The sequence below is a fragment of the Salvelinus namaycush genome, chromosome 3 (genome assembly GCF_016432855.1).
Source record: "Salvelinus namaycush isolate Seneca chromosome 3, SaNama_1.0, whole genome shotgun sequence".
NCBI lineage: Eukaryota > Metazoa > Chordata > Actinopteri > Salmoniformes > Salmonidae > Salvelinus > Salvelinus namaycush.
This window is the reverse complement of record NC_052309.1, coordinates 8,904,093-8,922,139: the sequence shown is the minus strand read 5'-3', so window position 1 is coordinate 8,922,139 and position 18,047 is coordinate 8,904,093. Positions and strand designations below refer to the sequence as shown.

Here is an 18,047-nt window from a genome sequence, read left to right as displayed (position 1 = left end):
GGAATTTGAATAGTATTAAACGGGATTATACAGGAAGAGGAAATGTAATTTGAATTTAATTTGTGGAATTAACCACAACCCTTGAAGCTACATTATAGGTGTGTAAAGTGAACAGTACTGTACCTCAGTCTCCAGTCTGAAGACTGACCTCTCTCTCACACACACACACACACACACACACACACACACACACACACACACACACACACACACACACACACACACACACACACACACACACCCACACACACACACACACACACACACACACACACATGTATAAGTATAGTAATGCAACTGTACCTCAGTCTCCAGTCTGAAGACAGTGTCACTGAGCCCTGATGTCCTCTTGTCCCGTGTCTCCTTGTCCACCGCTAGCTCCTCCAACTGTCTCTCAGACAGCCACAGCTTCTCGGACAGACCCTCGGCATGGAGCGTCTGCTTCTCCAGCGCCTCCTATAGGGGACATGGTGTAGGACAGACACAGAGGCTGGGGCTGAAATGGAACCCTACTCGTTACATAGTGCACTATATTTTGAGCAGGGTCATGGTAGGGAATAGGGTGCCATTTCTGGATGCGCACAGGGGCTCACGCAAGGCAGACACATACAGTCGTATGAAAAAGTTTGGGCACCCCTCTGAGGCTGCATAATAATTTACTCTGTCGTCACAGAAAATGATCACAGTGGCATGCCATTCATTTTCTAATAAAAGCTGAGTACTGGGGTATTGTCCAGACAAAGATTTTTAGTGTAGTAATATTAAGTTGTATGAAATTAAATCAGATGTGAAAAATAGGCTGTGCAAAAATGTGGGCACCCTTGTCATTCTGTTGATTTGAATACCTGTAACTACTTAGCACTGATTAATTGGAACACACAATTGGTTTGGTGAGCTCATTAAGCCTTGAACTTCATAGACAAGTGCATCCAATCATGAGAAAAGGTATTTAAGGTGGCCAATTGCAAGTTGTTGTTCTCTTTGACTCTCTTCTGAAGAGTGGCAACATGGGGGCCTCAAAACAACTCTCAAATGACCTGAAAACAAAGATTGTTCAACATTATGGTTTAGAGGAAGGCTACAAAAAGCTATCGCAGAGATTTAAGCTGTCAGTGTCCACTGTGAGGAACATAGTGAGGAAATGGAAGACTACAGGCACAGTTCTTGTTAAGGCCAGAAGTGGCAGGCCAAGTAAAATATCGGAGAGGCAAAGGCGAAGGATGGTGAGAACGGTCAAAAACAGCCCACAGACCACCTCCAAAGACCTACAACATCATCTTGCTGCAGATGGTGTCGCTGTGCATCGGTCAACAATTCAGCGCACTTTGCACAAGGAGAAGCTGTATGGGAGAGTGATGCGGAAGAAGCCTTTTTTTGCACACACGCCACAAACAGAGTCGCTTGAGGTATGCAAACGCACATTTGGACAAGCCAGCTTCATTTTGGAATAAGGTGCTGTGGACTGATGAAACAAAGATTGAGTTATTTGGTCATAACAAGGGACGTTATGCATGGCGGCAAAAGAACACAGCGTTCCAAGAAAAACACTTGCTACCCACAGTAAAATTTGGTGGGGGTTCCATCATGCTGTGGGGCTGTGTGGCCAGTGCCGGTACTGGGAATCTTGTTAAAGTTGAGAGTCGCATGGATTCCACTGAATATCAGCAGATTCTTGGGAATAAGTTTGAAGAATCAGTCACAAAGTTGAAGTTACGCCGGCGCTGGATATTTCAACAAGACAACGACCCAAAACACTGCTCAAAATCTACCCGGGCATTTATGCAGAGGAACAAGTACAATGTTCTGGAATGGCCATCCCAGTCCCCAGACCTGAATACCATTGAGAATCTGTGGGATGATTTGAAGCGCGCTGTCCATGCTCGGCAACCATCAAACCTAACTGAACTGGAGATGTTTTGTAAGGAGGAATGGTCCAAAATACCTTCATCCAGAATCCAGACACTCATTAGAGGCTATGGCAAGCGTCTAGAGGCTGTTATTTTAGCAAAAGGAGGCTCTACTAAATATTGATGTGATTTTTCTATTGGGGTGCCCAAATTTATGCACCTGTCTAATTTTGTTTTGATGCATATTGCACATTTTCTGTTAATCCAATAAACCTAATTTCACTACTGAAATATTACTGTGGCCATCAGTTATTTGATAGATCAAAATGAAATTGCTGATCCAAACACCCAATTATTTATAAATGGAAATCATGGAAATTGTCAGGGGTGCCCAAACTTTTTCATACGACTGTAGGCCCAGGTCTGTGGTGGAATAGGCCCAGCTAACTGACTGACTGAGGTCTGTGGTGGAATAGGCCCAGCTAACTGACTGAGGTCTGTGGTGGATTAGGCCCAGCTAACTGACTGACTGAGGTCTGTGGTGGATTAGGCCCAGCTAACTGACTGAGGTCTGTGGTGGAATAGGCCCAGCTAACTGACTGACTGAGGTCTGTGGTGGAATAGGCCCAGCTAACTGACTGACTGAGGTCTGTGGTGGAATAGGCCCAGCTAACTGACTGACTGAGGTCTGTGTTGGATTAGGCCCAGCTAACTGACTGAGGTCTGTGGTGGAATAGGCCCAGCTAACTGACTGAGGTCTGTGGTGGATTAGGCCCAGCTAACTGACTGACTGAGGTATGTGGTGGATTAGGCCCAGCTAACTGACTGACTGAGGTCTGTGGTGGAATAGGCCCAGCTAACTGACTGACTGAGGTCTGTGGTAGAATATGCCCAGCTAACTGACTGAGGTCTGTGGTGGAATAGGCCCAGCTAACTGACTGACTGAGGTCTGTGGTGGAAGAGGCCCAGCTAACTGACTGAGGTCTGTGGTAGAATAGGCCCAGCTAACTGACAGGTCTGTGGTAGAATAGGCCCAGCTAACTGACTGAGGTCTGTGGTGGATTAGGTCCAGCTAACTGACTGACTGAGGTCTGTGGTGGAATAGGCCCAGCTAACTGACTGACTGTGGTCTGTGGTGGAATGGGCCCAGCTGACTGACTGACTGAGGTCTGTAGTAGAATAGGCCCAGCTGACTGACTGAGGTCTGTGGTGGAATAGGTCCAGCTAACTGACTGACAGGTCTGTGGTAGAATAGGCTCAGCTAACTGACTGACCGAGGTCTGTGGTGGAATAGGCCCAGCTAACTGACTGACTGTGGTCTGTGGTGGAATGGGCCCAGCAGGCTGACTGACTGAGGTCTGTGGTGGAATATGAACAGCTAACTGACTGACTGAGGTCTGTGGTGGAATATGAACAGCTAACTGACTGACTGAAGTCTGTGGTGGAATAGGCCCAGCTAACTGACTGACTGAGGTCTGTGGTGGAATAGGCCCAGCTAACTGATTGAGGTCTGTGGTGGAATAGGCCCAGTTAACTGACTGACTGAGGTCTGTGGTGGAATAGGCCCAGCTAACTGACTGACTGAGGTCTGTGGTGGAATAGGCCCAGCTAACTGACTGACTGAGGTCTGTGGTGGAATAGGCCCAGCTAACTGACTGACTGAGGTCTGTGGTGGAATAGGCCCAGCTAACTGACTGACTGAGGTCTGTGGTAGATTAGGCCCAGCTGACTGACTGACTGAGGTCTGTGGTAGATTAGGCCCAGCTGACTGACTGACTGAGGTCTGTGGTGGATTAGGCCCAGCTGACTGACTGAGGTCTGTGGTGGAATAGGCCCAGCTGACTGACTAAGGTCTGTGGTAGAATAGGCCCAGCTAACTGACTGACAGGTCTGTGGTAGAATAGGCCCAGCTAACTGACTGACAGGTCTGTGGTAGAATAGGCCCAGCTGACTGACTAAGGTCTGTGGTAGAATAGGCCCAGCTAACTGACTTACAGGTCTGTGGTAGAATAGGCTCAGCTGACTGACAGGTCTGTGGTAGAATAGGCCCAGCTGACTTCCTGAGGTCTGTGGTGGATTAGGCCCAACTGACTGACTGAGTTATGTAGTAGAATAGGCCCAGCTAACTGACTGACTGAGGTCTGTGGTGGATTATGCCCAGCTAACTGACTGAGGTCTGTGGTGGAATAGGCCCAGCTAACTGACTGACTGATGTCTGTGGTGGAATAGGCCCAGCTAACTGACTGACAGGTCTGTGGTAGAATAGGCCCAGCTAACTGACTGACTGGTCTGTGGTAGAATAGGCCCAGCTGACTGACTGACTGGTCTGTGGTAGAATAGGCCCAGCTGACTGACTGATGTATGTGGTAGAATCTGATTATGGAGAAGCCTATACTGTACCTCAGCGTCCTGTATCTTATTCTTCAGAGACTGCTGCAGGAAGTTGAAGGCATATTCCTGAGTGTTGGCCTCCACCATCATCTCTCTGGCCTCGGTCAGCTCCGTCTGGAGGAAACACAGATGGGATCAGCTCTCTAGAGACATCCTCCGTGTTTCAACACTTAGAAAACACAACCACTAGTGTTTGACTTGAACTGAAATAGGTGCCGGGTGCCAGTACTGTTTATATGTAGGTGCAGGAGCTCCACAGTCCTGTTTATATGTAGGTGCAGGAGCTCCACAGTCCTGTTTATATGTAGGTGCAGGAGCTCCACAGTCCTGTTTATATGTAGGTGCAGGAGCTCCACAGTCCTGTATATATTCAGGTGCAGGAGCTCCACAGTCCTGTTTATATTCAGGTACAGGAGCTCCACAGTCCTGTTTATATTCAGGTACAGGAGCTCCACAGTCCTGTTTATATTCAGGTACAGGAGCTCCACAGTCCTGTTTATATTCAGGTACAGGAGCTCCACAGTCCTGTTTATATTCAGGTACAGGAGCTCCACAGTCCTGTTTATATTCAGGTACAGGAGCTCCACAGTACTGTTTATATTCAGGTACAGGAGCTCCACAGTCCTGTATATATTCAGGTGCAGGAGCTCCACAGTCCTGTTTATATTCAGGTACAGGAGCTCCACAATCCTGTTTATATTCAGGTACAGGAGCTCCACAGTCCTGTTTATATTCAGGTGCAGGAGCTCCACAGTCCTGTTTATATTCAGGTGCAGGAGCTCCACAGTCCTGTTTATATTCAGGTACAGGAGCTCCACAGTCCTGTTTATATTCAGGTACAGGAGCTCCACAGTCCTGTTTATATTCAGGTGCAGGAGCTCCACAGTCCTGTTTATATTCAGGTGCAGGAGCTCCACAGTCCTGTTTATATTCAGGTACAGGAGCTCCACAGTCCTGTTTATATGTAGGTACAGGAGCTCCACAGTCCTGTTTATATTCAGGTACAGGAGCTCCACAGTCCTGTTTATATTCAGGTACAGGAGCTCCACAGTCCTGTTTATATTCAGGTACAGGAGCTCCACAGTCCTGTTTATATTCAGGTACAGGAGCTCCACAGTCCTGTTTATATTCAGGTGCAGGAGCTCCACAGTCCTGTTTATATTCAGGTACAGGAGCTCCACAGTCCTGTTTATATTCAGGTACAGGAGCTCCACAGTCCTGTTTATATTCAGGTACAGGAGCTCCACAGTCCTGTTTATATTCAGGTGCAGGAGCTCCACAGTCCTGTTTATATCAGGTACAGGAGCTCCACAGTCCTGTTTATATTCAGGTACAGGAGCTCCACAATATTTTTGTGCTAATATTCTATAACAGGAGCTGAAGCAGTAGGAGATTTGAGGCGCTGGTACATTCACATTTTAGCGCTCTTATCCAGAGTGACTTACATGGGGCAATTAGGGTTAAGTGCCTTGCTCAAGGGCACATCAATAGATTGTTCACCTAGTCAGCTGAGGGATTCGAACGAGCAACCTTTCAGCTACTGGCCCAATGGCTCTTAACCTTAACTATTTGAGAGTCAGTGAAAGGAGGAGCTTGTGTGTTTGAAGATAATCCTTCTATCCATTAAAGAGTCTCAGAAGAATATATACAGTGTAGTTTATGTGTAGTCCAGGTGTACACAGTGTAGTTTATGTGTAGTCCAATGGTACACAGTGTAGTTTATGTCTAGTCCAATGGTACACAGTGTAGTTTATGTGTAGTCCAGGTGTACACAGTGTAGTGTATGTGTAGTCCAGTGATACACAGTGTAGTTTATGTGTAGTCCAGGTGTACACAGTGTAGTGTATGTGTAGTCCAGGTGTACACAGTGTAGTTTATGTGTAGTCCAGGTGTACACAGTGTAGTGTATGTGTAGTCCAGTGATACACAGTGTAGTTTATGTGTAGTCCAGGTGTACACAGTGTAGTTTATGTCTAGTCCAGGTGTACACAGTGTAGTTTATGTCTAGTCTAGGTGTACACAGTGTAGTTTATGTCTAGTCCAGTGATACACAGTGTAGTTTATGTCTAGTCCAGGTGTACACAGTGTAGTTTATGTCTAGTCCAGTGATACACAGTGTAGTTTATGTCTAGTCCAGTGATACACAGTGTAGTTTATGTCTAGTCCAGGTGTACACAGTGTAGTTTATGTCTAGTCCAGTGATACACAGTGTAGTTTATGTCTAGTCCAGTGATACACAGTGTAGTTTATGTCTAGTCCAGTGATACACAGTGTAGTTTATGTCTAGTCCAGTGATACACAGTGTAGTTTATGTCTAGTCCAGTGATACACAGTGTAGTTTATGTCTAGTCCAGTGATACACAGTGTAGTTTATGTGTAGTCCAGGTCTACACAGTGTAGTTTATGTCTAGTCCAGGTGTACACAGTGTAGTTTATGTCTAGTCCAGGTGTACACAGTGTAGTTTATGTCTAGTCCAGTGATACACAGTGTAGTTTATGTGTAGTCCAGAGGTACACAGTGTAGTTTATGTCTAGTCCAGGTGTACACAGTGTAGTTTATGTCTAGTCCAGTGATACACAGTGTAGTTTATGTCTAGTCCAGTGATACACAGTGTAGTTTATGTCTAGTCCAGGTGTACACAGTGTAGTTTATGTCTAGTCCAGTGATACACAGTGTAGTTTATGTGTAGTCCAGTGATACACAGTGTAGTTTATGTGTAGTCCAGAGGTACACAGTGTAGTTTATGTCTAGTCCAGGTGTACACAGTGTAGTTTATGTGTAGTCAAGTGGTACACAGTGTAGTTTATGTCTAGTCCAGGTGTACACAGTGTAGTTTATGTCTAGTCCAGTGATACACAGTGTAGTTTATGTCTAGTCCAGGTGTACACAGTGTAGTTTATGTCTAGTCCAGTGATACACAGTGTAGTTTATGTCTAGTCCAGTGATACACAGTGTAGTTTATGTCTAGTCCAGTGATACACAGTGTAGTTTATGTCTAGTCCAGTGATACACAGTGTAGTTTATGTCTAGTCCAGTGATACACAGTGTAGTTTATGTGTAGTCCAGGTGTACACAGTGTAGTTTATGTCTAGTCCAGGTGTACACAGTGTAGTTTATGTCTAGTCCAGTGATACACAGTGTAGTTTATGTCTAGTCCAGGTGTACACAGTGTAGTTTATGTCTAGTCCAGTGATACACAGTGTAGTGTATGTGTAGTACATGTGTACACAGCGTAGTTTATGTGTAGTCCAGTGATACACAGTGTAGTTTATGTGTAGTCCAGAGGTACACAGTGTAGTTTATGTGTAGTCAAGTGGTACACAGTGTAGTTTATGTGTAGTCAAGTGGTACACAGTGTAGTTTATGTGTAGTCCATGTGTACACAGTGTAGTTTATGTGTAGTCAAGTGGTATACAGTGTAGTTTATGTGTAGTCCAGAGGTACACAGTGTAGTTTATGTGTAGTCAAGTGGTATACAGTGTAGTTTATGTGTAGTCAAGTGGTATACAGTGTAGTTTCTGTGTAGTCCAGAAGCCTACCTCCATAACTATGAAGCGGTCCGTCATGGCCATGTTGTCTCTCTCCAGCTCTACCATCCTCATCCTCATCCTACTCATCTCCATCTTGGATTGATAAGAGACAGGACATTACGTTAGCTTCAGGAACCTCTTTACTAGCCTGGGTACCAGTCTGTTTGTGCCACCATACCACTCTTAACCATGTTTTGCATGACAAGGAGTGGTATCACGTCACAAACAGACTGGTACCCAGGCAACATCTTCACTGAGATCAAATCAGATATGTTACACAGAGCATTCTGGGTATTGTAGTCCATCATGCTACACACCTGCAGGGTACTGTTGGTTCTGAGAAGGTCCTCGTTGTTCACCAACAGGCCTCTCATCTCCAACCTGATCTGGTTCCTCTCCTTGTCCATCTCTACGCTCTCTGCCTCCAGGAACTGGTTCCTCTGTGGAAAGGAGGGGGACACGGAGGATATGAGGGAGGGAGGGAGGGAGAGAGGAGGGAGGGGGGGGGGGGGCGGAGGATATGAGGAAGGGAGGGAGGGGCTGGGAGGGGGGGAGAGAGAGGGAGGGAGAGAGGGAGGAGGGGGAGGGAGGAAGGAGGGGGGAGAGAGGGAGAGTGGAAAGGGAGGAAGGGGGGAGGGATGGAAGGAAGGAGGGGAGGGAGGGAGGGAGGGAGGGAGGGAGGGAGTGAGGGAGGGAGGGAGGGAGGGAGGGAGGGGCTTCATACTGCACCTTCTGACATGCATCCAACTGCCTGGTCAACTCCTCGATGTAGTCTCTCTTGTTGGGCATAGCGACAGACGACACAGCGGACCGCATGGGGTGTTGGCTTGACATCACCTGGAAGAACCAGAGGTCAGTCTACAATACTGATATACCTGACACTATAGTCAACAGCTGAGAAGAGGTCAGTCTACAATACTGATATACCTGACACTATAGTCAACAGCTGAGAAGAGGTCAGTCTACAATACGGATATACCTGACACTATAGTCAACAGCTGAGAAGAGGTCAGTCTACAATACGGATATACCTGAGACTATAGTCAACAGCTGAGAAGAGGTCACTGATCGTTTCTTTTAACCCTGTATTACTGCTCTGACCACCCACCTGCTGGTCCCGCCTCCTGATGGTGTCGTAGGTTGAGAAGGGTGCACGTGGGGCGGTCACAGTCCGGGTGAAGGAAGGCACAGGGCTGGTACTCCTGCTGTGGTAGCTGTTGAACAGGTTCAGCTCTGATGTGGCTGGAGACATCACATCCTGCATGTAATCGAGTGTGAGAAGAGGGGAGGAGAGGTAGTAGAGTAGAACGGAGGAGAGGAGAGGAGAGGATGGAGGGAAAGGAGAGGAGAGAGGAGGAGAGGAGATGGGAAGAGGAGAGGAGAGGAGGGAGAAGAGAGGAGGAGAGGAGAGGAGAGAGGGGGAGAGAAGAGGAGAGGAGAGGAGGGAAAGGAGAGGAGAGAGGAGAGGGGGAGAGGAGAGGAGAGGATAGGAGAGGATAGGATAGGAGAGGAGAGGAGAGGAGAGGAGAGGAGAGGAGAGGAGAGGAGAGGAGAGGAGAGGAGAGGAGAGGAGAGGAGAGGAGAGGAGAGGAGAAAGGAGAGGAGAAAGGAGGAGAGGAGAGGGGAGAGGAGAGAAGAGGAGAGGAGGGAGAGGATGGAAAGGAGAGGAGAGGAGGAGAGGAGAGAGGAGGAGAGGAGAGAAGAGGATGGAGAGGATGGAAAGTAGAGGAGAGAGGAGGAGAGGAGGGAAAGGAAAGGAGAGAGGAGGAGAGGAGGGAGAGGATGGAAAGGAGAGGAGAGAGGAGGGAGAGGAGGGAAAGGAGAGGAGAGAGGAGGGAGAGGAGGGAAAGGAAATGAGAGAGGAGGAGAGAAGAGGAGACAGATAGAGAAAGGAAGACAAACAGGTAAATGTGCTGTACATAATATCATGATTCTATGCTCTCTAAGACAAACAAGATATTAGTACAAAATAGTTGTTTCTGTACCCCATAATCCCATTTTGCTGAGTGTTTTACCTTATAATCTGTCATCCGGTACATGCCAGAGTTGTACTCCGTGGAAGCCGCTGTAGCGTAGGGGCTGTTGAACACCCTGGGAGGACTCTCAAAACCTCCCAGCTAGACAACACACAGAAACACACCATTGATAAAAACACATCAATAAAAACATAAACATTCTTAAAACGTTGTCTTTGACAATGCCGAGGATTCACCACTAGTGAAATGGTCATATTGTCCATGGTTAATTAATTCAATATGGAAATATTGATATTATTGTAAAGCCTGTTGTACACCAGCAGATGGCGCTGCATCATAAAGGCCAGGTCTAAGGTGGCTCACGCCATGCTCCTACAGTACATTTTGGAGCAGACAGATAGGTGGAGCAGACAGACAGGTGGAGCAGAGATATAGGTGGAGCAGATAGACAGGTGGAGCAGACAGACAAGTGGAGCAGACAGACAGGTGGAGCAGACATACAGGTGGAGCAGACAGATAGGTGGAGCAGACAGATAGGTGGAGCAGACATACAGGTGGAGCAGACAGACAGATGGAGCAGACAGATAGGTGCTGATCACACTACATGTCTGAGCTTCATCTCAGTGTAATTAGATGGAGGTGACAACCTGTCGTCCCCCTGGCCCTTATTCCCCATCTCAGCCCCTGGTGATCCCTGGCAGCCCTGGCCCCTGGAAGCCCTATTACTGTCCCTCAGCCATGTCTGATTCCCCTGGCCCCTGGAAGCCCTACTACTGTCCCTCAGCCATGTCTGATTGCCCTGGCCCCTGGAAGCCCTACTACTGTCCCTCAGCCATGTCTGATTGCCCTGGCCCCTGGAAGCGCTATTACTGTCCCTCAGCCATGTCTGATTCCCCTGGCCCCTGGAAGCCCTACTACTGTCCCTCAGCCATGTCTGATTGCCCTGGCCCCTGGAAGCCCTACTACTGTCCCTCAGCCATGTCTGATTGCCCTGGCCCCTGGAAGCCCTACTACTGTCCCTCAGCCATGTCTGATTCCCCTGGCCCCTGGAAGCGCTATTACTGTCCCTCAGCCATGTCTGATTCCCCTGGCCCCAGTACCAGCCCCAAGTGGCCCCAGGCCTCTGTTCCTCACCCTGTCTTATTCCCCTGGCCTCAGGCCTCTGTTCCTCACCCTGTCTTATTCCCCTGGCCCCAGGCCTCTGTTCCTCACCCTGTCTTATTCCCCTGGCCCCAGGCCTCTGTTCCTCACCCTGTCTTATTCCCCTGGACCCAGGCCTCTGTTCCTCACCCTGTCTTATTCCCCTGGCCCCAGTACCAGCCCCAAGTGGCCCCAGACCTCTGTTCCTCACCCTGTCCGACATGGTGTCCCAGTCCCGAGAGGCCAGAGATTCCAGGGACCCGTGAGAGTTTGGCCCGAATCTGGAGCTAGCGCTGTCCCAACGGGAACTGTTCCTGGGTTCCATCCCGTTCCCGTTTTCTCCCCCAAACGTTCCATTTGTATCCCTGGAACCGTTCCCCGTCACGTCTCCACTCAGGTACAGTTGGTATTTGGGGTTCTGGTGGACGTTGACGGGATTGGATGGCTCGTCTTCAGATGGGGGACTTTCAGGCCTCTTGTTGGGATTAAAGTCTGATTCCTGGAGGAGGAGGAGAAGAAATTAAATATATGGATGGAGAGATGGAGAGAGGGAGAGGGAGGGGGGAGAGAGAGAGACAAATCAATAGCATAGCTGTTGACAGACAGGCACAGTACAGCACAGCACAGGGAGCATTTGAATGGTATTTGTAAGGTGCCGTACGTTCAGGAGAGAGATCTGAGATTCTATTGCGTGCAAATCAAACCAGTGAATTCAATGAACAGACATGCAATGGTGTGATGTGAACATGAGTGACATCACCGTACAGCAGAGTGGTAACAACATCAACACACACGCGACATAGCGATGCTACGGCTCATTATGACTAAGTGCCCTCCTGTTAGGAACAAGCCATTAGTTGAGTTTGATATGTTAGATGCAAGGGTTATGGTGCAGATGGACTGCTATTGGTCACACATGCACAGACGGATAGACAGGCGGATGCACAATTGTGTTGATTGCTGTAGTTGTGGACAAACAGACAAGACAAGACAGACAGACAGACAGACAGACAAGACAGACAGACAGACAGACAGACAGACAGACAGACAGACAAAGACAGACAAAGACAGACAGACAGACAGACAGACAGACAGACAGACAGACAGACAGACAGACAGACAGACAGACAAAGACAGACAAAGACAGACAGACAGACAGACAGACAGACAGACAGACAGACAGACAGACAGACAGACAGACAAAGACAGACAGACAGACAGACAGACAGACAGACAGACAGACAGACAGACAGACAGACAGACAGACAGACAGACAAGACAAGACAAGACAAGACAAGACAGACAGACAGGCAGACAGGCCATGCTGTGTGATCTTCATACGGAGCATGATCACCGGTGGACGTGGTCTCGGATGCCAAGCAATCAGTGATTGGTGTGGTCAGTTCTTGGCTCTTATAATGGAGCCTTTCCGGAGGGTCTACTTACCGAACCCAATCCGGAGCCTGCCGTGGAATCTCTGTGAGAGCCACCCTGGCTCTGACCCTGACCCTTCTGGGAATGACTGTCTGAAGGACTGCTGGGCTGCGGCGAGCCCGTCTTCGCCCCCTTAAGGCCGGGCTGAGACTCCATGGGTGGAGGGGTTAGTTTGATAGAAGGTACCGGGTTCTGGCTGTCTGCGGTGCTGCTGCTGTGAATGGCTGGGTTGGACTGGGAGGTGGACTTGGCTGTGGACATCCTGACTGGGCTCTGGGTCTGTACTGTGGAACTACTGAGAGTGGCTGTGTTTGGGTTGGACTGGGAGTTCTGATAGGCCAGTACCTCCGCAGTTCTGGCTGTGGACATCCTGATTGTCCGGTTAGAGTCTTCAGGCAGGGATCCGCCCATTGACAGAACTGGTGAGCCGTTTTCCTTGACTGACGAGGGTTCGCCGTTCTCTGAGCCTGAGAACTTGTGGATCAGGTCCTTGACGCTCCCAGAGCGGGTTAGATTAGATCCTCTGGACAGCACCGTGCTCTTATTGGTCCTCCAGACCTTCTCTTCCTCCTCCAATGTGCTGCTCTGGGTCTTCCTGAGACCCCGTAGAGACGGAACCTCAGTGGGGTACAACGTCCCTCTGGTGTGGCCGTTACTGTTGACTGAATCTCGGCCTTGCTCTGCAGTCGCGCTATGGTTGCTAGGGTTGCTAGGGTTGCTATGGCTGGATACTCTGCTTGTCTCTTTAACGGCAGTGGCTTCCTAAGAGAGAAATCTATGGTTTCAACACAGTGGGGCTCCGGGGTGAGGTTTCCCCTACGTACAGATCTAGGATCAGCTTCCCCTTCCCCAATGTGGCACTAGCCTGAGGTTTCCCCTACGTACAGATCTAGGATCAGCTTCCCCTTCCCCAATGTGGCACTAGCCTGAGGTTTCACCCTACGTACAGATCTAGGATCAGCTTCCCCTTCCCCAATGTGGCACTAGCCTGAGGGTACCCCTACGTACAGATCTAGGATCAGCTTCCCCTTCCCCAATGTGGCACTAGCCTGAGGGTACCCCTACGTACAGATCTAGGATCAGCTTCCCCTTCCCCAATGTGGCACTAGCCTGAGGTTTCCCCTACGTACAGATCTAGGATCAGCTTCCCCTTCCCCAATGTGGCACTAGCCTGAGGTTTCCCCTACGTACAGATCTAGGATCAGCTTCCCCTTCCCCAATGTGGCACTAGCCTGAGGTTTCCCCTACGTACAGATCTAGGATCAGCTTCCCCTTCCCCGATCCTAAACTTAACCATTAGTAGGGGAAATGCAAAACTGACCCAAGATCAGCATTTAGGGGCAACTTCACCCTGCTCCCATTAGTGGCAAAGAGGGTTGAGCTTGGCATGTAGCGATGGTGTCGGTCTGGAACCTTTACTCTGGATTAGACTCTTGTTGTTTTCATTAGCTGTTACATACTTCTTCCTTTAAAGGTCAGTAGCAGAAAGGGCAAAACCATTCCTGCTTATATTATGAAATATCCCTCTTCCCATTTCACTCACATCTGGAAAGGAGAAATAATTATTGATATCATGAGAGAAACAAAACAGCAGAAAACGCCCTTCTGTGGTGAGGCAGGAGTCATCCATTAGAGTCATCCATTAGAGTCATCCACTAGAGTCATCCACTTGAGTCATCCATTAGAGTCATCCATTAGAGTCATCCACTAGAGTCAACCACTAGAGTCATCCACTAGAGTCAACCACTAGAGTCATCCATTAGAGTCATCCATTAGAGTCATCCACTAGAGTCATACATTAGAGTCATCCACTAGAGTCATCCATTAGAGTCATCCATTAGAGTCATCCACTAGAGTCATCCACTAGAGTCAACCACTAGAGTCATCCATTAGAGTCATCCATTAGAGTCATCCACTAGAGTCATCCATTAGAGTCATCCACTAGAGTCATCCATTAGAGTCAACCACTAGAGTCATCCATTAGAGTCATCCACTAGAGTCAACCACTAGAGTCATCCACTAGAGTCAACCACTAGAGTCATCCATTAGAGTCATCCATTAGAGTCATCCACTAGAGTCATACATTAGAGTCATCCACTAGAGTCATCCACTAGAGTCATCCACTAGAGTCAACCACTAGAGTCATCCATTAGAGTCATCCATTAGAGTCATCCATTAGAGTCATCCACTAGAGTCATCCATTAGAGTCATCCAAAAGAGTCATCCATTAGAGTCATCCATTAGAGTCATCCACTAGAGTCATCCATTAGAGTCATCCACTAGAGTCATCCATTAGAGTCATCTACTAGAGTCATCCATTAGAGTCATCCATTAGAGTCATCCACTAGAGTCATCCACTAGAGTCATCCATTAGAGGATCACTATATTACAGCTCCCAGTGAGAGGATCACTATATTACAGCTTCCAGTGAGAGGATCACAGCTTCCAGTGAGAGGATCATTATATTACAGCTTCCAGTGAGATGATCACTATATTACAGCTTCCAGTGAGAGGATCACTATATTACAGCTTCCAGTGAGAGGATCACTATATTACAGCTCCCAGTGAGAGGATCACTATATTACAGCTCCCAGTGAGAGGATCACTATATTACAGCTTCCAGTGAGAGGATCACTATATTACAGCTCCCAGTGAGAGGATCACTATATTACAGCTTCCAGTGAGAGGATCACTATATTACAGCTTCCAGTGAGAGGATCACTATATTACAGCTCCCAGTGAGAGGATCCCTATATTACAGCTTCCAGTGAGAGGATCACTATATTACAGCTTCCAGTGAGAGGATCACTATATTACAGCTTCCAGTGAGAGGATCACTATATTACAGCTGCCAGTGAGAGGATCACTATATTACAGCTGCCAGTGAGAGGATCACTATATTACAGCTCCCAGTGAGAGGATCACTATATTACAGCTTCCAGTGAGAGGATCACTATATTACAGCTCCCAGTGAGAGGATCACTATATTACAGCTTCCAGTGAGAGGATCACTATATTACAGCTTCCAGTGAGAGGATCACTATATTACAGCTCCCAGTGAGAGGATCACTATATTACAGCTTCCAGTGAGAGGATCACTATATTACAGCTTCCAGTGAGAGGATCACTATATTACAGCTTCCAGTGAGAGGATCACTATATTACAGCTGCCAGTGAGAGGATCACTATATTACAGCTTCCAGTGAGAGGATCACTATATTACAGCTTCCAGTGAGAGGATCACTATATTACAGCTGCCAGTGAGAGGATCACTATATTACAGCTCCCAGTGAGAGGATCACTATATTACAGCTTCCAGTGAGAGGATCACTATATTACAGCTTCCAGTGAGAGGATCACTATATTACAGCTGCCAGTGAGAGGATCACTATATTACAGCTCCCAGTGAGAGGATCACTATATTACAGCTTCCAGTGAGAGGATCACTATATTACAGCTTCCAGTGAGAGGATCACTATATTACAGCTGCCAGTGAGAGGATCACTAATTAACAGCTCCCAGTGAGAGGATCACTATATTACAGCTTCCAGTGAGAGGATCACTATATTACAGCTCCCAGTGAGAGGATCACTATATTACAGCTCCCAGTGAGAGGATCACTATATTACAGCTCCCAGTGAGAGGATCACTATATTACAGCTTCCAGTGAGAGGATCACTATATTACAGCTCCCAGTGAGAGGATCACTATATTACAGCTTCCAGTGAGAGGATCACTATATTACAGCTTCCAGTGAGAGGATCACTATATTACAGCTTCCAGTGAGAGGATCACTATATTACAGCTGCCAGTGAGAGGATCACTATATTACAGCTTCCAGTGAGAGGATCACTATATTACAGCTTCCAGTGAGAGGATCACTATATTACAGCTGCCAGTGAGAGGATCACTATATTACAGCTGCCAGTGAGAGGATCACTATATTACAGCTTCCAGTGAGAGGATCACAGTCTTACTCTGTAACCCACAGAGGACATAAGATGGTGTGATAGTGTGTCCCTTTAAGACTGTGTCTCTCTCTCCATCACCCTTCATCCTGAACCAGAGACCTCAGACCTCTAGTATACTGTCTCTCTCCTTCATCCTGAACCAGAGACCTCAGACCTCTAGTATACTGTCTCTCTCCTTCATCCTGAACCAGAGACCTCTAGTATACTATCTCTCTCCTTCATCCTGAACCAGAGACCTCTAGTATACTATCTCTCTCCTTCATCCTGAATCAGAGACCTCAGACCTCTAGTATACTGTCTCTCTCCTTCATCCTGAACCAGAGACCTCAGACCTCTAGTATACTGTCTCTCTCCTTCATACTGAACCAGAGACCTCAGACCTCTAGTATACTATCTCTCTCCTTCATCCTGAACCAGAGACCTCAGACCTCTAGTATACTATCTCTCTCCTTCATCCTGAACCAGAGACCTCAGACCTCTAGTATACTGTCTCTCTCCTTCATCCTGAACCAGAGACCTCAGACCTCTAGTATACCGTCTCTCTCCTTCATCCTGAACCAGAGACCTCAGACCTCTAGTATACTATCTCTCTCCTTCATCCTGAATCAGAGACCTCAGACCTCTAGTATACTGAGCTGAGAATGATCATGTTAGTTTGTCTAATGTAATTACATTATCACATTATGTTTTCCATGCTTAGGGGGATTAGAGAGTCGAAAAGCTACAAATTCCCATTATGTAAGCTCTATCTCTCTCTCTCTGTGTGTGTGTGTGTGTGTGTGTGTGTGTGTGTGTGTGTGTGTGTGTGTGTGTGTGTGTGTGTGTGTGTGTGTGTGTGTGTGTGTGTGCGCTTGTGAGTGTGTGTGTGTGTGTGTGTGTGTGTGTGTGTGTGTGTGAATTAAAGAGATAGCTGTGGTGTCGATGTGTCAAGGTGAACCCAGGCATATGAAATGAAACGGGCCCCAACGCAGAGCCGAGGACACACACACATGCACACACACACAAATACACACACACAAATACACACACACACACACACACACACACACACACACACACACACACACACACACACACACACACACACACACACACACACACACACACACACAAACCCACTTCTCAAAATGCTCTTCCATTCCAACACTGATAGCAGTGACCAAAAACGAATCATTTTCCATTTAGCCAAAAGAGCTTCTTCAATTAATAATCAAAGAGCTGCAATTACATTATGCTAATGCTAGCGCTAATGCTACTTATATAAATGAAGTGGCCAGTGTCCAGCAGCTGCTATGGCTAGGGAAATTAGGCCTAAACTCTAATCCTGGTCCTGGGTCTCACCTTGCGTCCTCCCCCAGGGAGAGGTAGTGGCGGTCGGGGACCACAGGGCCGGTTGGAGGGCCTCTCTGGGGCTTAGGATCATCTTTAATCACCTTGGTATTTACGATATTTACACGCCATGCAGGGATAAAGCATTTAAGCCCCCATTTTTAATGTTATTATTTTAGCTGAACCCATGAGCTGAGTTAGTGATGTGTTAATATGTTAATATGTAACACTGTAACACATGGTAGACAGGGTTGGGGTCAATTTCATTTCATTTCAGGCAATTCAAGAAAATAAACTGAAATGAGGAAAATTGGAAATTGGATTTTCAGTTGACTTCCTGAATTGACTGGATGGAAATGGAATAGATTCTAATCCTGCTGATGAGTAAATATATTTGTTTCAAAGTTAGGCCCTTATTCCCACTATGA

At 47.4% G+C, this 18,047-nt stretch overlaps 1 protein-coding gene across 3 annotated transcripts in view; it reads right to left on the bottom strand.

Moving 5' to 3' along the window:
• LOC120044905 (myosin-14-like) overlaps window positions 1–18,047 on the bottom strand; it is a 73,217-nt gene that overhangs the window by 9,805 nt on the left and 45,365 nt on the right. For all 3 annotated transcript variants that reach the window (XM_038989633.1, XM_038989634.1, XM_038989635.1), the window contains exons 5-13: window positions 12,332–13,081; window positions 11,097–11,384; window positions 9,785–9,886; window positions 8,878–9,027; window positions 8,499–8,606; window positions 8,087–8,209; window positions 7,779–7,862; window positions 4,248–4,352; window positions 304–456 (exon numbers count right to left, since the gene is read on the bottom strand). In XM_038989633.1, the coding sequence (XP_038845561.1) occupies window positions 304–456; window positions 4,248–4,352; window positions 7,779–7,862; window positions 8,087–8,209; window positions 8,499–8,606; window positions 8,878–9,027; window positions 9,785–9,886; window positions 11,097–11,384; window positions 12,332–13,081 (1,863 nt within the window). The remainder of the gene's footprint in view (window positions 1–303; window positions 457–4,247; window positions 4,353–7,778; window positions 7,863–8,086; window positions 8,210–8,498; window positions 8,607–8,877; window positions 9,028–9,784; window positions 9,887–11,096; window positions 11,385–12,331; window positions 13,082–18,047) is intronic.